The 22132-nt window shown below is 49.6% G+C and overlaps 1 protein-coding gene across 6 annotated transcripts in view; it reads left to right on the forward strand.

The window, feature by feature from the left end:
- The window catches only part of PHLDB1 (pleckstrin homology like domain family B member 1), a 52970-nt gene that overhangs the window by 11711 nt on the left and 19127 nt on the right, over window positions 1–22132 (forward strand). For 5 of the 6 annotated variants that reach the window (XM_067470830.1, XM_067470831.1, XM_067470832.1 and 2 more), the window contains exons 2-7: window positions 5463–5588; window positions 8474–9564; window positions 16069–16359; window positions 18130–18279; window positions 18364–18501; window positions 21318–21446. In XM_067470830.1, coding sequence (XP_067326931.1) covers window positions 5468–5588; window positions 8474–9564; window positions 16069–16359; window positions 18130–18279; window positions 18364–18501; window positions 21318–21446 — 1920 coding nt within the window. In that variant the 5' untranslated portion in view covers window positions 5463–5467. The remainder of the gene's footprint in view (window positions 1–5462; window positions 5589–8473; window positions 9565–16068; window positions 16360–18129; window positions 18280–18363; window positions 18502–21317; window positions 21447–22132) is intronic. The other variant, XM_060786973.2, reaches the window with a different exon arrangement.

Consider the following 22132-nt stretch of genomic DNA (forward strand, 5'->3'; position numbering starts at 1 on the left):
GAGCTAGGTGTGAATGTTTCAACTGACCACCTTAATTAGCATTTGATGGCTTGGCAGTGCCTGGGGCAATCTTTTATTGAGAGATGATTAGATGTCCTTGTTTGTTTACTCTCTGTTGTTGTGCTGTTGTAATTTTAGAGTTTTTTAATACTGGTAGCCAGATTTTGTTCATTTTCATGGTTTCCTCTTTTCTGTTGAAACTGTTCACATGCTTCTTGTGGATTTCAATGGCTTCTCTGTGTAGTCTGACATGGTGGTTGTGAGAGTGGTCCAGCATTTCAGTGTTCTCCAATAATCTGCTGTGTCCAGGTTGGTTCATCAGGTGCTCTGCTATGGCTGACTTCTCTGGTTGAAGGAGTCTGCAGTGCCTTCCATGTTCCTTGATGCGTGTCTGGGCAATGCGGCTGCGTTCGGTGGTCCCTATGGTGGTCATCTATTGCAAGCATCCTCAGAGGTCCACAGCTGCATGTTGCATGGTAGACTCCTGCAGAGGTGAGAGGATCCCTCTTGTCCTTTGCTGAACGTAGCATTTGTTGGATTTTCTTGGTGGGTCTGTCGATAGTTTGTCTGTTGTGTTTCCTCATCAGCTTCCCTATGCAGTCAGTGGTTCCCTTGATGTCTGGCACGAACACTTTTCCTCTGGGTAGATCTTCATCTTGACTCTCGTGGCTTCTTCGCAGTGGTCTTGCAGCTCTTCTGATGTCTGAGGTGGAGTCTCCATTGGCCTGGAGAGCCCAGTTGAGGTGGTTCAGTCCATCTTGGAGGAGGTGGGCTTCGCAGATTCTTTTTGCACGGTCTGCCAAGGCTTTAATGGGGCTTCTTTTTTGACTTGGGTGATGGTTGGAGTTTTGATGTAGATGTCTACCTGTGTGTGTGGGTTTTCTGTAGATGGTGTGACCCAATTGTTGATCTGGTTTGCGGATGACTAGGACATCTAGAAAAGGCAGTCTTCCTTCTTTTTCTTTTTCCATGGTGAATTGGATGTTTGGGTGGATGCTGTTAAGATGTTCCAGGAACCTGTGGAGTTCGTCTTCTCCATGGCTCCAAATGGTGAAGGTGTCATCCACATATCTGAACCATATGTTTGGGTCGATGCTGTTGAGATGGTCCAGGAACCTGTTGAGTTCTTCTCCTCCATGGCTCCAAATGGTGAAGGTGTCACCCACATCTCTGAACCATATGTTTGGGTGGATGCTGTTGAGATGCTCCAGGAACCTGTCGAGTTCTTCTCCTCCATGGCTCCAAATGGTGAAGGTGTCATCTACATATCTGAACCATATGTTTGGGTGGATGCTGTTGAGATGGTCCAGGAACTTGTTGAGTTCTTCTCCATGGCTCCAAATGGTGAAGGTGTCACCCACATCTCTGAACCATATGTTTGGGTGGATGCTGTTGAGATGGTCCAGGAACCTGTTGAGTTCTTCTCCTCCATGGCTCCAAATGGTGAAGGTGTCATCCACATATCTGAACCATATGTTTGGGTGGATGCTGTTCAGATGGTCCAGGAACCTGTTGAGTTCTTCTTCTCCATGGCTCCAAATGGTGAAGGTGTCATCCACATATCTGAACCATATGTTTGGGTGGATGCTGTTCAGATGGTCCAGGAACCTGTGGAGTTCTTCTTCTCCATGGCTCCAAATGGTGAAGGTGTCATCCATATATGTGACCCATATGTTTGGGTGGATGCTGTTGAGATGTTCCAGGAACCTGTTGAGTTCTTCTCCTCCATGGCTCCAAATGGTGAAGGTGTCATCCACATATCTGAACCATATGTTTGGGTGGATGCTGTTCAGATGGTCAGGGAACCTGTGGAGTTCTTCTTCTCCATGGCTCCAAATGGTGAAGGTGTCATCCATATATGTGACCCATATGTTTGGGTGGATGCTGTTGAGATGTTCCAGGAACCTGTTGAGTTCTTCTTCTCCATGGCTCCAAATGGTGAAGGTGTCATCCACATATCTGAACCATATGTTTGGGTGGATGCTGTTCAGATGGTCCAGGAACCTGTTGAGTTCTTCTTCTCCATGGCTCCAAATGGTGAAGGTGTCATCCACATATCTGAACCATATGTTTGGGTGGATGCTGTTGAGATGGTCCAGGAACCTGTTGAGTTCTCCTCCTCCATGGCTCCAAATGGGGAAAGTGTCATCCTCATATCTGAACCATAACGTGGGCTTTTTGGTTGCTGTTTCCAGGGCTTGTTTTTCAAAGTGCTCCATGTAAAAATTAGCTATGACCGGGCTGAGGGGGCTCCCCATAGCCCTCCATGTGCAACTTCAATGCTCCTTCGGAGGTCTTTGCAATAAGCATCAGGAGGCGCCCATCTCTGCAGACAGACGTTTGCATGGATATCTGTGCCAATGGGGCGAGGGGTGCCCCCATTCTGCCACGGCTGCCGCTAAGCCAGCTTGACACATCATGTCAAGAGCGTGTTGTGCCCCTTGAGGCGCACAACACTCGCAGCCCCGTCAAGGGTGTTCCTGGCTGTGTCTGGAGCAAGGAGTGGGCCGGGAAGCTTTCCGTTTTTAGTAACCACCAATTTCCCCAGTTTGCCTTGAGATGGGCAAGGGGGAGCGGTGCCAGCGCGGCGGCGGAGCGCATTCCTCCTCCCTCCGCAACCAACGTTGTGGGTCTGGCTCTTGGGGCCAGGAGTGGGCCTCGCCCATCATGCCCTTGAAGGGTGGGTCGCAGCTGCTGGACTTGCGTTTCACCCATCTCCGCCCATTGCAGAACCACAGAACCTTAGCATTGGAAGGGACCTCCAAGAGCCATCCAGTCCAACCCTCTTCCAAGCAGGAAGGCACCATCCAAGCCTTCCCGACAAATAGCCATCCAGCCCATCCTAGCATTATGGAGTCTTAGGATTTTAGCATTGGAGAAGACCCCAAAGGTCATCCAGTCCTATCATTTTTTTTGCCGGGAAGGAAGGCACAATCAGAGCCCTCCTGACAGATGGCCGTCCAGTCCATCATACCATCGTAGGATCCTAGTGTTGGAAGGAACCCCAAGAGCCATCCGTCCAACCCTCTTCTTCCAAGCAGGAAGGCACCATCAAAGCCCTCCTGACAGATGGCCATTCAGTCCATAAAAGAATTATTGAATCTTAAGATCCTTGAGTTGGAGGAGACCCCAAAGGTCATCCAATCCATCTTAGCATTATGGAATATTAGGATCCTAGTGTTGGAAGGGACCCCCAAGGGCCATCCCGTCCAGCCCCCTTCTGCCGAGCAGGAAGGCAAAATCAAAGCCCTCCCAATAGATGGGCATCCAATCCATAATAGAATTATGGAATCTTAGGATCCTAGCTTTGGAAGAGACCCCAAAGGCCATCCAGTACAGCCCCCTTCTGCAAAGAAGGAAGGCACCATCAAAGCCCTCCTGACAGATGGCCATCCAGTCCATAATAGAATTATGGAATCTTAGGATCCTAGCTTTGGAAGAGACTCCAGAGGTCATCCAGTCCAGCCCCCTTCTGCAAAGAAGGAAGGCACCATCAAAGCCCTCCCGACAGATGGCCATCAAGTCCATAATAGAATTATGGAATGTTAAGATCCTCGTGTTGGAGGAGACCCACCCCAAAGGTCATCCAGTCCATCATAGCATTATGGAATCTTAGGATCCTAGCATTGGAAGGGACCTCCAAGAGCCATCCAGTCCAACCCTCTTCCAAGCAGGAAGGCACCATCAATGCCTTCCCGACAAAGGGCCACCCAGCCCATCATAACATTATGGAGTCTTAGGATTTTAGCATTGGAGAAGACACAAAAGGTCATCTAGTCCAACCTGTTTCTGCCAGACAGGAAGACACATTCAAAGCCATCCCAACAGATGGCCATTCAACCCATAATAGAATTATAGACCCCAAGGGCCATCCAGTCCCTTGGGGGTCTCTTCCAGTGCTGGGATTCAAAGACTTCTTAATGCTATGATGGACTGGATGGCCTTTGGGGTCTCCTCCAATGCTAGGATCCTAAGATTCCATAATGCTACGACAGGCTGGATGGCCATCTGTCAAGATGATTCTGATTGTGCCTTCCTGCCTGTCAGAAGGGGGTAAGACTGAATGACCCTTGTGGTCTCCTTCAATGCTAAGATCCTAAGATTCCATAATGCTATGACAGGCTGGCTGGCCATCTGTCAGGAGGGCTTGGATGGTGCCGTCCTGCTTGAAATGCTAGAAAGAGACCCCAAGGGCCATCCAGAGCAACCCCTTTCTGCCAGGCAGGGAGGCACTATCAAACCCCTCTGGACAGAGACCCATCCTGCCTTGCTCTACCACCAAGAAGATGTGGAGTCAGGAGGTTCCTGGGTTCCACCCCGGCCTTGCATAAGAAGGGACTGCCACACTCTTAGCCTGACGGTGCCAGTCCCTTCTGTGTGTGTATGTTTTCTTTTCTTTGTGTGTGTGTGTCTGGGGGGGGGGGGGTTCAACATTTAGCGCAGAGGCACCCAGAGCGGAGAGTGTCATTGAATGGCACAGGAGGCCAGTGTGGGCTTGTCAGGCATCCAAGAACGTCCCTCCTTCCCTTGCAGGCTGCATTTGGCCCCAGTGCAGGCAAGCCTTGCCCCAGAGACAGTCAGTGGGGGCCTTTGCATCCTGCCCCCAATGGAATGGGCCTCAAGGAGATTGCGAGCTCCCTTTGGCAGCTCCTGGTCTGATCCCTTTGCATTGAATCCAGGAAGGTGGGGTCCCTGCATTCAGCTGCAAGGGTCTTCCCTCCAATGATCAGTGGGGGTTGAATTCCAATGGCTGGCTTCTTTTTGCTTGTTTATTTCTATTTCAGTACAAAATGCAATTGGCAACATTTTCGATATTTATTCTTATTTCAAGACAAAATGCAATTGGCAACATTTTCAATATTTATTTCAATACAAAATGCAATTAGCAACATTTTCAATATTTATTCTTTTTTCAATACAAAATGTAATTGGCAACATTTTCAATATTTATTTCTATTTCAGTACAAAATGCAATTGGCAACATTTTCAATATTTATTTCTATTTCAAGACAAAATGCAATTAACAACATTTTCCATACATGTATCCCTCGGAGCCAGGTGCTTCTCCTAAAAGTGGTTTATCTTGTCTTAAAACCCAAACAATTCCAAAAAAAGAACATCCATTTTACTGGGTTGTTGTAGGTTTTTTCGGGCTATATGGCCATGTTCTAGAGGCATTCTCTCCTGACGTTTCGCCCGCATCTATGGCAAGCATCCTCAGAGGTAGTGAGGTCCGTTGGAACTAGGAAAGTGGGCTTATATATCTGTGGAATGACCAGGGTGGGACAAAGGACTCTTGTCTGCTGGAGCTAGGTGGGAATGTTTCAACTGACCACCTTGATTAGTATATAATGGCCTGGCAGTGCCTGGGGCAATCTGCCACTGGAAGGTCCTGCTGTTGCTCGAGGCTCCTTTTGTCGTTCCTTCATTCCTTTTTTCCATCCCTTCTTTCTCTCTTGCAGGGTGCATGATCTGCCTGGGCCAGTCGACCTTCCTCCGTTTCAATCACCCAGCAGAGGCAAAGTGGATGAAAAGCATGATTCCGGTCGGGGGCCGAAGCCCGGCTTCCCCTTATGGGCTCCTGGCAGGTGAGGAAGCTCTTCGGGATTGTGGGAGTCCAAAACATCTTTGCCCATGCATGATCTAGCAGATGTTCTTGACCCTTCTCTAGCCCTTCTTTCCAAGACTTCAAGTCAGTTCATGTCTTCTCCGTAGTATTAGCTTCTCTCTGGTTTTCTTCATTAATCCTTCAAACTTAGAATCTCAATCTCCAACAGCTCAACACTCGGATGACAGCAACAACAACAACAACAACAACAACAAGAGGGTGCTCACCAATGCTTCCTCTTCATCTTGGAAAGAAGTGACGAGCGGAGGGCCACAAGCAGGGTCCTGTCCTGGGCCCGGTCCTGTTCAACATCTTTACTAATGACTTGGATGAAGGGTTAGAAGGCAGGATCATCAAGTTTGCAGACAGGACCAAATTGGGAGGGAGAGCCAATACTCCAGAGGACAGGAGCAGGATTCAAAACGATCTCCACAGATTAAAGAGATGATGGGCCAAAACTCACAAAATGAAGTTCAACAGGGACAAATGCAGGATACTCCACTTAGGCAGAAAAAATGAAATGCAAAGATACAGAATGGGAGACGATGATGCCTGGTTCGAGAGCAGGACGTGTGGAAAAGATCTTGGAGTCCTCGTGGACAGGAAGTTAAACATGAGCCAGGAATGTGATGTGGCGGCAAAAAAAGCCAATGGGATTTTGGCCTGCATCAATAAGAGCCTAGTGTCTAGATCTAGGGAAGTCATGCTCCCCATGCTTTATTCTGCCTTGGTTAGACCACACCTGGAATCACATTGTTTCCAATTCTGGGCACCACAATTCAAGAGAGAGATTGACAAGCTGGAATGTGTCCAGAGGAGGGCGACTAAAATGATCAAGGGTCTGGAGAACAAGCCCTATGAGGAGCGGCTGAAAGAGCTGGCCATGTTTAGCCTGAAGAAGAGAAGGCTGAGAGAAGATATGATAGCCATGTATAATAAATATGTGAGAGGAAGCCACAGGGAGGAGGGAGCAAGCTTGTTTTCTGCTTCCTTGGAGACTAGGATGCGGAACAATGGCTTCAAACTACAAGAGAGGAGATTCCATCTGAACACGAGGAAGAACTTCCTGACTGTGAGAGCCGTTCAGCAGTGGAACTCTCTGCCCCGGAGTGTGGTGGAGGCTCCTTCTTTGGAGGCTTTTAAGCAGAGGCTGGATGGCCATCTGTCAGGGGTGATTTGAATGCAATATTCCTGCTTCTTGGCAGAATGGGGTTGGACTGGATGATGGCCCAGGAGGTCTCTTACCACTCTAGGATTATATGATTCTAGGATTCTAAGATCAGCAGCAGCAACAATAACAACAACAACAACAACAACAACTCTAACAGAGAAGCTTGTGCTTTATTATTATTCTTTGAGCTACCCCACCCTGGCTGTAAATTATTGGGGATTTAGTTTAAGTTAGAAAGGTTTTTATACACTGTTTTTAATTATACTAATTTTCTGTCAATTTTTATAATTATATGTATTTTACAGTACACTGCATATTGTGTTGCACTACTACATGCTTTTGTAAGCTGCCCGAGTCCCTTTTGGGAGATGATGGCAGAATATAAATTAAATTGTTGTTGTTGTTGTTGTTGTTGTTGTTGTTGTTGTTGTTATCATTATCATTATTGCTCAAGGCTAACCAGGGGATTAAATCCTTAATGCTTGCTGCTGGGGTGGTCCTGATCCTTATAATTACTTATTGTCACTCTAGAAATGATGGAATGTTGTAAAAACTGGCAATAAATAAACAACAACAACAATACAAAATGGACAAGGAGAAAACATGGATGTGGCTCACAAATGGAACTTGGAAAAAGGAGACCGAAGACCTGATTTTTGCAGCCCAAGAACATGCCATTAGAACCAAATTCCATCAAAGCCAGAATTGAAAAGTCAACAACAGATTCCAAGTGTAGACTCTCCAAGGAAGCAGATGGAACAATAGATCCCATCCTCAGCTGCTGCAAGAAGATCGCGCGGATGCACTACAAGCAGAGGCACAACACCGTTGCTCAGATGATCCATTGGAACACCATCTGCCTGCGACAAAGAACTGGAGGGATCACAAGTCGGAAAAAGTTACGGAACATGAACATGTCAAACTACTCTGAGACCTCCAAATTTAGACTGACAGAGTTTTGGAGCACAAGACTCCTGACTCACGATCATGGGGGAAAACAAAGTGTGGATCGTCAATGTTGCAATCCCAGGTGACAGACAGATGGATTGACAAGAAACAAAATCATGTTACATAGTGTAATAAACAATAACAACAACAACAACAATACTAATAATATTTCAATCCCAGGTGACAGCAGAATGAACAAGAAGCAACTGGAAAAGCTTATACGATATGGGGACTTAAAGATAGAAACACAAAGACTCTGGCACAAGCCAGCCAAGGTGGTCCCAGTGATGGCTGGCACACTGGATGCAGTGCCTCAAGACCTTGGCCTGCACTTGAAAACCATAGGTACTGACAAAATTACTACCTGTCAGCTGCAAAAGGCCACCCTACTTGGCTTGTTGTAGGTTTTTTCAGGCTATATGGCCATGTTCTAGAGGCATTCTCTCCTGACGTTTCGCCTGCATCTATGGCAAGCATCCTCAGAGATAGTGCGGTTGCTTGCTATAGATGCAGGCGAAAGCCTACAACAACTCAGTGATTCGGGCCATGAAAGCCTTCGACAATACCACCCTACTCAGATCTGCACCCATTATTTGCCGATACTCCATGTAGTCCTAGACACTTGGAAGTGTCCAACGTGTGATCCAATACAACAGCCAGCAGAGCGGTCTTGTTTGCTATATAGTAACCTTGTAGTAATCAAATAATAATAATATAACGGGTGTTTCCTCCTCCCTGTCTTGCAGTGAACGGCAACCCGGAGTCGGCCAAGGGCACCCGAGGCGCCAGCCACAGCCTCCTGGTGAGCTCCATCGAGCGGGACTTGCAGGACATCATGGACTCCCTGGCATTGGAGGACGAGGGGGGTCCCACTCTGCCCTCGCCAGACACTTCCACGGCCAACGGTGGACAACAGGGGGGCCGCTTGCTGCTCTCCCCGCCCCAGAGTCCCGGAGCCATGTCGGTGGGCTCCAGCTATGAGAACGCCTCCCCGCCCTTCTCGCCCCTCTCCTCCCCGGCCAGTAGCAGCAGCTGTGCTAGCCATTCACCTGCTGGCCAGGAGCAGGGACCACCTGTGGTGCCCGCTCGCTCTTCCAGCTTCAACCACACCATGCTGACGCCCCGCGGAGTGCCCCCGACGGACCTGGGCAGACCACGGGCCACGCAGGAAGGACCCCGCAGCCCCAAGGGCCGACTATCCACGGAGAGCCCCCGACCCGGCCAGCACACAGAAACACCGCCCCCCGGTAGCCCCCGCCTGGCCCCCAAGTTCCAGGCACCACGGACATTGCAGGAAAGGCCCCCCAGCCCTTCCCGGAGACCCCTTGCGCCCGCGGAGCCATCCGTCCGCGTGCTGCTGCCCCCAGAAAGCCCCCGCTTGGGCCGTCGTACCTTAGAAGGCAAGCTTCCCCCTGTCAGCCCAGCCCTCTCACGACGGGCAGCCTCTCCGGCCACTAATGCCCGCAGCAGCCCTTCCGTGCCCTCTAGGGTCAGCGAGAGCCCCGTCGCGTGGCGGAGGGAGGCCCACGAAGACTTTTCTAGTGGACTCCGTGCCCGTAGCCCGTCGCCCTCCCAGCAGAAGGGTCGCCTGAGGCCCGGCCTGAGTCCGGCGGCCAGCTTGGGCTCATTGGCGCTACCGTCGTCATCCTCCTCCTCACCATGCCATAGTCCTCGCCTGCGCCGCAAGTTGTCCTGCGGAGAGGCGCAAGTGGCGGGATTTCCCATGCGTGAGCGCAAGCAGAGCATCTCGGAACTGAGTGGCAACGAGGGAGAGCTGTTGGAGTACCACCGTTGGCAGCGGCAGGAGCGGATGCGGGAGCAAGAGATGGAGCGCCTGGTGAGTGGGGTTCAAGGGAGATCAATGGGATTGTGAGGTAAACCTCAGTGTGAGAGAAGCCTCGTGTGAGAAAGCTCCAGTGTGAAGGCTGCTGTGTGTAAAGCTACTATGTGTCTGTATATTTGTGTTATGGAAACCTGATTTTGGTAAATAGTGCAAGCATATTATGGCCAACAAAGGGGTTCAAGGGAGATCAATGGGTTTGTTTACATCCAGCATGGGCCAACATGGGCCCTCCCTCCAGGTGTTTTGGACTAACTCCCACCATTCCTAACAGTCTCAGGCCCCTTCCTTTTGTGAGGTAAACCTCAGTGTGAGAGAAGCCTTGTGTGAGAAAGCTCCAGTGTCAAGCTACTATGTGTCTGTATATTTGTGTTATGGCCATGATGGTGAACCTATGACACGCGTGTCAGCATTGACACGCATGGCTATTTTTGATGACACGCAGACACATGTGGCCACATACAGAGAAAGACACCTTATAAGAGCCAATCTAATTCCATCCTTAAATTTGTAAAAGGCTCTACAAATTTAACATCTGCACGTTTGAGCATTGTTCACTCCATAACTCAGCATGGAATATACATTTTTCTTATTTAAACTATAAATATTGCAAAATTATGTTTTTTTTCTTGACGTGACACTCCACCCAAGTTATGCTCAGGTTTTTGGCAAATTTTGACACACCAAGCTCAAAAGGTTGCCCATCACTGTGTTATGGAAACCTGATTTTTGTAAACAGTGCAAGCATATTATGGCCGACAAAGGGGTGCAAGGGAGATCAGTGGGATTGTTTACATCCGGCATGGGCCAACTTGGGCCCTCCCTTCAGCTGTTTTGGACTTTAACTCCCACCATTCCTAACACTCTCAGGTCCCTTCCTTTTGTGAGGTAAGCCTCAGTGTGAGAGAAGCCTCGTGTGAGGAAGCTCCAGTGTGAAGGCTGCTGCGTGTAAAGCTACTACATGTCTGTATATTTGTGTTACGGAAACCTGATTCTTCTAAATAATGCAAGCATATTATGGCCGACAAAGGGGTGCAAGGGAGATCAGTGGGATTGTTTACATCCGGCATGGGCCTACTTGGGCCCTCCCTCCAGTTGTTTTGGACTTAAACTCCCACCATTCCTAACAACCTCCAGACCTTTCCTTTTGTTAGGTAAACCTCAATGTGAGAGAAGCCTCGTGTGAGAAAGCTCCAGTGTGAAGGCTACCACGTGTAAAGCTACTATGTGTCTGTATATTTGTGTTATGGAAACCTTATTTTTGAAAATATTGCAACCATATTATTAAAGGAAAGCGCCTGAGGCTGTTAGGAATGGTGGGAGTTGAAGTCCAAAACACCTGAAGGGCCCAAGCTTGCCCATGCCTGCATTAGAGACACACTCACTGCCGAAGCCCGTTAGAGTCAGTGGGCCAAAGCTAGTGTTGTCCTCAGGAGAGTGAGTAGGCTGAAGCCTGTTAGTGGACAAAAGCTAGTGTCATCCTGAGGAGTGTGAGGTAAACCTCAGTGTGAGAAAAGCCTTGTGTGAGAAAGCTCCAGTGTGAAGGCTGCTGCATGTAAAGCTACTATGTGTCTGTATATTTGTGTTATGAAAACCTGATTTTTGTAAATAGTGCAACCATATTATTAAAGGAAAGGGCCCGAGGCTGTTAGGAATGGTGGGCATGGGCCAACTTGGGCCCTCCCTCCAGGTGTTTTGGACCTCAACTCCCACCATTCCTAACAGCCTCAGGCCCTTTCCTTTTGTGAGGTAAACCTCAGTGTGAGAGAAGCCTCGTGTGAGAAAGCTCCAGTGTGAAGGCTGCTGCGTGTAAAGCTACTATGTGTCTGTATATTTGTGTTATGGAAACTTTATTTTTGTAAATAGTGCAACCATATTATTAAAGGAGAGGGTCTGGCGCTGTTAGGAATGGTGGGAGTTGAAGTCCAAAACACCTAGAGTTGGCCCATGCGTCCTCTACGCACTACTTTGCACATGCATCTTTGCCAAGAGGGAGCCTTTGTCTGTCCAGGGTGGAGCAAGGCTGCCTTGTGCCAGTGGACTGCCAGGCACTGACTCACATGTGTGTCTTGTTTGCACAGCTTGTGTGATTCACGGACCAGAAATAGGCTGTCGGTGGTGTGTGTGTGTGTCTGTGCGCGCTCACAGTGGGGCCCGCACCCTGCCATTAGCCGTCTGGCTGCCTCTCGGTCACGTGGCTGTGGCGCCCACCAAGAGGGAAGGAGCGGGGAGGCTTTGGCTCTGGGCTTTCTTTGGGGAGAAGCCAGACAATGGGGGCCACTCAGGACGGAGGAGGCAGCGGATACAGAAACGTGAGTCCCTTGCGGGAGGTTTGCTCTCAAAAATCAGGGAAGTTCACCGGAGGCAACAGGCAAAACTGTGCCTTGCAGGGAGAGAGTTTTGCAAGGAGGGCAGGAAAGTCGGAGAAAGTTTTGCCGATGGAAAGAGAGGCTGGTTGGCCATCTGTCAAGGGCTCTTTGATTGTGCATTTCCTGCATCATGGCAGAAGGAAAGGGGTTGTCTTCCAACTCTGGGATTCTATGGTGCCGTCTTGGAAGGTTTCCCTCCCTGGGAATTCCCCCGTTTATTCACTCCGTGTTCAGAGGTAGCCCAGCTGGGAGGAGGGGGGGGGGGTCTGCCTTTGTCTTTGCTGCTGTTTCTCACACATTATTATTATTATTATTATTATTATTATTATTATTATTATTATTATCATGACATAAGGACACAGCGCACATGTTTCTGGATATCGGGCTCTTCCCAAGGGCCAAGGATATTAGATATATTTATTACTAGCTGTCCCCTGCCACGCGTTGCTGTGGCCCACATGGGAGGTTTGACCCAATTCTATCGTTGGTGTGTTCAGAATGCTCTTTGACTGTAGGTGAACTATAAATCCCAGCAACTACAACCCCCACATGTCAAGATTCGATTTCCCCCAAACTCCACATTTGGGCATATTGAGTATTCTTGTAGAGTTTGGTCCAGATCCATCATTGTTTGAGTCCACAGTCATCTTTGGATGTAGGTGAACTACAACTCCAGAACTCAAGGTCAATGCTCACCAAGCCCTTCCAGTACTTTCTGTTGGTCATGGGAGAACTGTCTGGCACCATCATTGTTTGAGTCCACAGTGCTCTCTGGATGTAGGTGAACTACAACTCCAAAACTAAAGGACACTGCCCACCAAACCCTTCCAGTATCTTCTGTCGGTCATGGGAGAACTGTGTGCCAAGTTTGGTTCAATTCCATCATTCGTGGGGTTCAGAATGTTCTTTGATTGTAGGTGAACTATAAATCTTGGCAACTACAACTCCCAACTGTCAAGATTCTATTTTCCCCAAACTCCATCAGTGTTCACATTTGGGCATATTGAGTATTTGTGCAGAGTTTAGTCCATCATTGTTTGAGTCCACAATGATCTCTGGATGTAGGTGAACTACAACTCCAAAACCAAAGGACACTGCCCACTAAACCCTTCCAGTATTTTCTGTCGGTCATGGGAGAACTGTGTGCTAAGGTTGGTTCAATTCCATTGTTGGTGGGGTTCAGAATGCTCTTTGATTGTAGATGAACTATAAATCCCAGCAACTACAAATCCCAAATGACAAAAGCAAATTTTATGAGTGATGGACATACATTGGGTTGTTAGGTGTCTTGTGTCCAAATTTGGTGTCAATTCGTCCTGTGGTTTTTGAGTTCTGTGAATACCACAAACGAACATTACAATTTTATTTATATAGATTGGGTTGCTGTAAGTTTTTAGGGCTGTATGACCATGTTCCAGGAGCATTCTCTCCTGATGTTTCATTTTCATCTATGGCAGGCAACCTCTGAGGATGCCTACCATAGATACAGGCGAAGCGTCAGGAGAGAATGCTTCTGGAACATGGTTATACAGCTCTAAAAACTTACAGAAACCCAATGATTCCAGCCATGTAAGCCTTCGACAATATTTGTTGTTGTTGTTGTTATACTATACACACACACACACATATATATATACACACTCACGTGCCTCTTCAAATTCTGCAGCACTGCTAGTCACAGCTGACTTCCAGCTGGAGCACTCAGGGGCCAGGGCTTCCCAGTTCTCAATGTCTATGTAATATTTATTATTTTTGTTCTATTGTAATATATTATATTACTAGCCGTCCCCTGCCAGGCGTTGCTGTGGCCCAGTCTGTTGATCTGGAAAATAAAGTAATGAGAAAGTGTTGGTTTCTAATATATGCAATGTCTTTCTGCTTGTGGGTAAACAGTGTTTCTTGCTGTTTCTTTGTCAGTGTTGATGTGGAGAGTGTCTGGTTTGCCCACCCTGGAACATGCAACATATAATTGTCCTTCTTTAGGGGTCCCTTTTCAAATCTAGGATACTATATCTGTCATATACATATATGTGTGTGTGAATCATATCTAACTATCTATATCTATGACTGGATGGCTCTTTGTCAGGAGGGCTTTGATTACGTTTTCTTGTCCTGGTGAAGGGAGTTGGACTAGATGGCCTTAAGTATGGGACCTTAAGTATGGGGGTTCTGTGTGGGAGATTTGCCCCAATTCTGTTGTTCGTGGGGTTCAGAATGTTCCTTGATTGTAGGTGAACTATAAATCCCAGTAACTACAACTCCCAAATGTCAAGGTCTATTTCTCCCAAACTCCATCTGTGCTCACATTTGGGCATATGGACTATTTGTGCCAAGTTTGGTCCAGATCCATCATGGTTTTGAGTCCACGGTGCTGGGATTTATAGTTCACCTACAATCAAAGAGCATTCTGAACTCCACCGACGATGGAATTGAACCAAACTTGGCACACAGAACTCACATGACTGACCGAAAATACCAGAAGGGTTTGGTAGACATTGACCTTGAGTTTTGGAGTTGTAGTTCACCTCCATCCAGAGAGCATTGTGGCTCCAAACAATGGTGGATCTGGACCAAACTTGGCACCGATACTCAATATGCCCAACTGTGAACACTGGTGGAGTTTGGGGAAAATAGAATCATGACATTTGGGAGTTGTGGTTGCTGGGATTTATAGTCCACCTACAATCACAGAGCATTCTGAACCCCACCAACAATAGAATTGGGCCAAACCTCTCACACAGAACCCCATGTGGGCCACAGCAACGTGTGGCAGGGGACGGCTAGTAGTAGTAGTAGTAATAATAATAATAATAATAATAATAATAATAATAATAATAAATACTTCTACTATCTTCGGCCCTTGGGAAGATCCCAATATTGAGAGGCGAACCCCAGACACTCGGACCTAATGTGCGTGTGTGCTGTGTTGATATATGCAAATAAATCTAGAGCAGTGTTTCTCAACCTAGGGATCGGGACCCCTGAGGGGATCGTAAGGGGGTGTCAGAGGGGTCACCAAAGACCATAAGAAAACACAGTATTTTCTAATGGTCATGGGGATTCCATGTGGGAAGTTTGAGCCAATTCTACCGTTGGTGGAGTTCAGAATGTTCTTTGATTGTAATGAACTATAAATCCCAGCAACTACAACTCCAAAATGTCAAGATCTATTTTCCCCAGACTCCACCAGTGTTCACATTTGGGCATATTGAGTATTTGTGCCAAGTTTGGTCCGGATCGACCATTGCATGAGTCCACAGTACTCTCTGGATATAGGTGAACTACAACTCCCAAACTCAAGGTCAATGCCCATCACACCCTTCCAGTGTTTTCCACTGGTCATGGGAGCCAAGTTTGGTTCAAATCCATCGCTGGTGGAGTTCAGAATGCTCTTTGATTATAAGTGAACTATAAATCCCAGCAACTACAACTCCCAAATTACAAAATCAATCCTCCCCCAACCCCACTAGCATTCACATTTGGGTGTATTGGGTATTTGTGCCTAGTTTGGTGAATGAAAATGCATTCTGCATATCAGATATTTACATTATGATTTATAGCAGTAGTAAAATGACTGGTACGAAGTAGCAACAAAAACAATACTATGGTTGGGGGTCACCACAACATGAGGGACTGGATTAAGGGGTCACGGCATTAGGAAGGTTGAGAACCACTGATCTAGAGTAATAATAATAATTCTGGGCAAAATGCTCTGTGTGTGTGTGTTAATGTCCTCTTGAGCCACTGAAGGGTCCCATAGTGTGTGTGTGTGTGTGGGGGGGCTTATTTCCCCTTGGCTCTTGGGGGTGTCCTTATGTGAGATTCCATCTGAACATGAGGAAGAACTGCCTGACTGTGAGAGCCGTTCAGCAGTGGAACTCTCTGCCCCGGAGTGTGGTGGAGGCTCCTTCTTTGGAAGCTTTTAAGCAGAGGCTGGATGGCCATCTGTCAGGGGTGATTTGAATGCAATATTCCTGCTTCTTGGCAGAATGGGGTTGGACTGGATGGCCCAGGAGGTCTCTTCCAACTCTAGGATTCTAGGATTCTATGATTCTATGATGCTGTGCAAGCAATGCATCCCAAGCCAGGAGAGACCCTCCTCTTTGCTCATGATCTCCCTTTCTTGACTCAGGAGCGCCAGCGCTTGGAGACCATCCTCAGCTTGTGTGCCGAGTACACGCGTGGCGATGACGGTGATGACGGCGTCGACCATCCTTCCCGCGAGCGCTGCCCCTTCCCCAGCGGAGCCGAGGTGCAGCCGCTGCCGAGGAAGAGGCGTCCCTGCGTGAGCCCCCCGAGCCTTGGGCGCCCCAAGGAGGAGCGGTTGGGGGGACCCCCGAGAGAAAGGGAGGGGCCGGAGCGCTGCGAGGAGGACCACCTCAAGGAGGAGGAGAGCAGCAGCACCGAGAGCGCGGGCCACGAGGTGGGATATGGGGCCGAGTGTTGCCCCATAACTCCATAACTATGGGTTGGCAGGTTAGTGGCCCATTGTGGGGTGGCAGTTGCTCCAGGTTTAGGCAGCAATGGAGGAGCAAAGAAAGGATATACAGCTTACTTACTTACTTAGGCAATCCCTCGATGTCCAAGTAGGATGGTCTTCCAAGGTCAGTGTTCTGGTGGGTCCGTAGGTGACTGAGGAGCCCTATTCTTGATTTGCATCTTCTCCCACAGCGAGGGCATTGGTTTCCAGGTGGAAGGCAGTCTCGGTCAGGGTTGGCTTGACACTCCTTCCTCTTGGCACGTTTCTCTCTTTCGCCCTCCATTCATGCCTCTTCAAATTCTGCAGCACCACTGGTCGTAGCTGACTTCCAACTGGAACACTCAAGGGCCAGGGCTTCCCAGTTGTCAGTGTCTATGCCACAGTTTTGAAGGTTGGCTTTGAGCCCATCTTTCAATCTCTTTTCCTGCCCACCAACATTCCGTTTTCGTTCTTGAGTTCAGAGTAGAGCAGTGGTTCTCAACCTGTGGGTCCCCAGGTGTTTTGGCCTACAACTCCCAGAAATCCCAGCCAGTTTACCAGCTATTAGGATTTCTGGGAGTTGAAGGCCAAAAACATCTGGGGACCCCAGGTTGAGAACCACTGGAGTAGAGCAACTGCTTTGAGAGACAGTGGTAGGGCATCCGGACAATGTGGCCAGTCCAGCGGAGTTGATGGCGGAGGACCATCACTTCAGTGCTGGTGGTCTTTACTTCTTCCAGCACGCTGACAGTTGTCCGAGATTTGCAGGATTTTTCAGAGACAACACTGATGGAATCGTTCCAGGAGTTGCATGTGACGTCTGTAGACAGTCCACATTTTGCAGGGTTGGGTGGACAATAGCTTTATCAACAAGCACCTTGGTCTCCCTACGGATGTCCTGGTCATCAAACACTCTCTGCTTCATTCGGAAAAAAGCTGCACTTGCAGAGCTCAGGTGACAGGCATGCACCAACTTTGGCCCTCACCCCTCCAGCCCTGGTGCTTCTCCCGTTTTGAGCTCTTTGCAGCTTCCAAATCATTTCCTCCTTGCTTAGAACAGCTCCATCCCAAGAGGACAGAAGGGTGGTTTAGAAGCTGGATGCCAAAATACTCCTTCCTCTGGACATGGCATACATGGACACAGAGCACAAGGGAGTAGGAGTGCTAGAGGTGGAGGGGTGAGGCTAGGCTATGCATGGGCCTACTTTGGCCTTCCCTCCAAGTGTTTTGGACTTCCACCATTCCTAATAGCCTCAGGCCCCTTCCTTTTCCTCCTCAGCTCCTCTTCTTCTAGAGTTAGACAGCAATGGAGGAACAAGGAACTTTGGCCCTCACCCCTCCGGCCCTGGTACCTCTCCTCTTTTGAACTCTGTGCTGCTTCCAATCATTTCCTCCTTCCATAGAACAGCTCCATCCCAAGAGGGCAGAAGGGCAATTTAGAAGCTGGATGCCAAAATACTCCTTCCTCTGGGCATGGCACACATGGACACAGAGCACAAGGGAGTAGGAGTGCTAGAGCCGGAGGGGTGAGGCTAGACTATGCATGGGCCAACTTTGGCCTTCCCTCCAAGTGTTTTGGACTTCCACCATTCCTAACCGCTTAAGCAGCTGAGGAGGAAAAGGAAGGAGCTTGAGGTTGTTAGGAATGGTGGAAGTCCAAAACACCTGGAGGAAGGGCCAAAGTTTGTCCATGCCTGAGCGAAAAGGCACAGCACCCCTCTGTCTCTCCCGCAGCATGAGGAACCCCATGGTGGCCGGGGTAACCGGGAGGCAGCACAGGCGGCGATGCTGGAGGAGGAGCGTGCCCGTGTCTTGGCTTCCGCTGACCGCCTCAAGAGCCGCGCCAAGGAGCTGGAGCAGCAACTGCAGGAGACGGCCCGAGAGGTGAGTGCTTGGGCGAGTGGCGGGCATCCTCCGGGGACGGAAGGGCATCACCGCCCATTCTCCCCTCCTGCCGTCCTTTGCCAGGCGGAGATGGAGCGAGCCCTCCTGCAAGGGGAGCGCGAGGCGGAGCTGATCCAGATGCAGCAGGAGCAGAAGGCTGTCCAGCACCTGCAGGAGAGGCTCTCTGGGCTGGACGCCTCCATCCGCCGGGACCGGGACATGGTGAGCGGCTCCTATGCATCTCAGTGCGTCGTTCAGGATGGCCGATGACTCCGGCCACGCCAGCTTCTTGTCTCGCTGCTTTTGGGAAACTGTCAGGATGCCCTTTCTTGGTGGAAGGAGGGACTCCCTTTGTCCAGACTACGGTGGTCTTTGGGGCTCTGCTCAGCGGGGAAGCGGGCATCCTTTGCCCCTTCTTTGCCTTGTCCTTCGCTGGGTGACCAACTCTTGCCGCTGCTCTCCGGACGAGACCTGCTCTCGAAGTGGGCTTCTCAGCAATGTCCAGCTGCCTCCCCTCCGCAGGCCTTCTTCTCCCGGATCGTGGGTTTCGTGCCCGGCCACCTGCCTCCCACCTTTGCTCTCCGGCGGGAGCCCGAGGGAAGCACATGCACGGAGGCCACTAACTGTCCGCTTATACTAACCACTCTAACCCCCGTGCCACGCTCACTCTCTCCTTCTCTTTCTCTCTTTCTCACTGATGTGGTTCTGCTTTGCCTGCAACAGGGAGAGGGTGGCTCAAGTGTCACACCTCCTCTTCCTCCCATGTTGGAGAGAAGCCCAGGTGGGGATGAAGGTGGGCTGCTGCAGGGGTGGGGGTCTGCCGTTCTCACAGCATCAGGTATAGGCAAGTGAGGGTCACGGCAGCATCCTCCCCACAGAAAACACTTTGTGGCCATCAACTTCTCTGGGTTAGTTTCTTCCGCATCCCTCCTTCGGCTGCCTCCTTTCAAGGAAGCCGCGAGTCCCGGGCTTTCCTTTGAGCTCAGACTCTGTGCCCCAGACCAGACCTTGCCTGCCAACCCACATTCCTGCAGCTTGTGTACATTATGCAAATCTGCATCTTTTTTTAAAAAAAATCAGGTTTTGCATAATTAGCTTTGAACACTTTTGCATGGCTAATTGTACTGTCCTGGGGAGGGAAAGCCTTCCGGAGGGACTTTCCTCCATTCGGAGAGATCTTGGCAGGAGTTTCCAGAAGTGCTTTTTAAAAAACATTTCTGGAGCGACTTGAGAAATGGCTGTCTGCAAGGACGTTGCCTGTGGGAGGCTTCTCTCATGTCCCCACATGGGGTGCTGGAGCTGACAGAGGGAGCTCAACACGCTCCCCGAATTCGAACTGCCTACCTGTTGGTCAGCAGTCCTGTTGACACAAGAGTTTAATCCATTGCGCTATGGGGAGTTCCTTTGAGGCTCAATACAGTAAAAGGGCCAGATACAATAGAGTCTCGCTTATCCGACATTCCATCTTATCCAACGCCCCCCTTTTCCTCCAGCATTTCCCCTTCTATTAAAAGAGGCAGGACCGGAAGTGGAAGCATCCTCCCTCCTTCCCCCTGTGATTTCCACGCTCCTCTTCCACATCCGGGCACTTCCTGCTGGACCCTCTAGCCCTGGGGTGTTGCCTTGCCTTAATCCTTTGAGTCCCTGTTGTTAGTATTTAAGGTGTTTAGCGCCACGTCAGGTGGGTAACAGGAGGAGACTCTATACCAGCGTTTCTCAACCTGGGGGTCGGGACCCCTAACAGGGTCATGAGGGGGGTGTCAGGGGGTCACCAAAGACCATCAGAAAACACATTATTTTCTGTTGGTCATGGGGTTCTGTGTGGGAAGTTTGGTGGGGGTCAGAATGCACTTTGATTGTAGGTGAACTATAAATCCCAGCAATTACAACTCTCAAATGTCAAGGACTATTTTCCCCAAACTTAACCAGTGTTCACATTTGGGCATATTGAGGATTCATGCCAAGTTTGGTCCAGATCCATCATTGTTTGAGTGCATAGTGCTGTCTGGATGTAGGTGAACTACAATTCCCAAACTCAAGGTCAATGCCCACCAAACCCTTCCAGTATTTTCTGTTGGTCATGGGAGTTCTGTATGCAAAAATTGGTTTGATTCATCATTGGTGGAGTTCAGGATGCTCTTTGATTGTAGGTGAACTATAAATCCCAGCAACTACAACTCCCAAATGACAAAATCAATCCCCTCCAACCCCACCAGTATTCAAATTTGGACATATCAGGTATTTGTGTCAAATTTGGCCCAGTGAATGAAAATACATCCTGCATAGCAGATATTTACATCATAATTCATAATAGCAAAATTAGTTATGAAGTAGGAATGAAAATAATTTTGTGGTTGGGGGTCAACACAACATGAGGAACAGTATCAGGGGGTCGCGGCATTAGGAAGGTTGAGAAACGCTGCTCTATACTATCCGACATTTCTGTTTATCTGCCGCCCTGTTTATGTCGGATAAGCAAGACTCTACGGTATAATAAAATTACAAAATAAACATGGGTGTAGACCTTCAATGAGGGACAGGCTGAGTTTTCTCGGTGTCTCCACCCCGACACAGAGCCGTGTCCACGTCAGACGGTGCATCGTCCCGGTCTCCTTGTTGTTACTAACTCACTGATGGGAACCCCAAACCTGCCAGAGCCCTTTTTTTTGGGGGGGGGGGGAAGAGGGGTGAATTGCTCTGGCAGGTTGGGTCCTTGTTCTGTGTCTCCAATGTCGCGCAAACATGTCTGGGGGCATTTGGGAGGGGGCCAGGCGGGGGGCCGAGGAGGGGCGGGGGACGTACCTTGAATTCCAGCGTCTCAGCAGCCACCAAGGTCAGTGAGAGCCCAGGTGGCTTTGAGACGCAAGAAGACCCCCGCCCCCCAATGCGTTTGCGGTAACCGCCCTTGTGCCCCCCCCCTAACCTCCAGCTTTGCATGGCCTGCTCTTGAGAAGTGTGTTCTCTCTCTCTCTTTCTCTCTCCTTCTCTCTTTCTCTCCTTCTCTTCCCCCCGCGTGTGTTGTTTTCTTCCGGATTCAGGAGAGGGCAAAGGTGGATGCGGAGAGGAAGGCGCTGGAGAGGCTGCGGGCGCTCTGCTCGGAGCTCAGGACCCAGCTAGATAACTGCCCTGAGTCCATGAGGGAGCAGCTGCAGGACCAGGTGCAAAGGGTCAGTGCGTCCCCACCCCAAAACCCCGCCCCACAAAGGGGAGCCCCCCCTCCCCGCCTCTGAGAATCAGGCCAACGGTAGGTAAGGGGGGACCCCGTGTTGCTCTCCTTTTGGACACTCTGCAGGGAGGGACTGGGGAGCGGCAAGGAACAAAACGGTTGTGTTTCAGAGATTTGGGGTAGGTCTTCCCTCTGTGGGGCACCCCACCCCTCAGATTGTATAAATTATGCAAATCTGCAACAAGAAAGGTGGGACACCTGGAAGCATTCCTGTGTGCTTTTCGCAGGAGTCTCCACTTACCCGTAGGCTCCGGCCGGTTGGGCAACCGAGTGCCATGGGGTGCCCAGGGTGCAATGCCATCCTATCACCCCACCCCTCAGATTGTATAAATTATGCAAATCTGCAACAAGAAAGGTGGGACACCTGGAAGCATTGCTGTGTGCTTTCCGCAGGAGTCTCCACTTACCCGTAGACTCCGGCCAGTTGGGCAACCGAGTGCCATGGGGTGCACAGGGTGCAATGCCATCCTATCACCCCACCCCTCAGATTGTATAAATTATGCAAATCTGCAACAAGAAAGGTGGGACACCTGGAAGCATTGCTGTGTGCTTCTCGCAGGAGTCTCCACTTTCCGTAGGCTCCGGCCGGTTGGGCAACCGAGTGCCATGGGGTGCCCAGGGTGCAAT

The sequence above is a fragment of the Anolis sagrei genome, chromosome 7, assembly GCF_037176765.1.
Source record: "Anolis sagrei isolate rAnoSag1 chromosome 7, rAnoSag1.mat, whole genome shotgun sequence".
Taxonomy (NCBI): Eukaryota; Metazoa; Chordata; class Lepidosauria; order Squamata; family Dactyloidae; genus Anolis; species Anolis sagrei.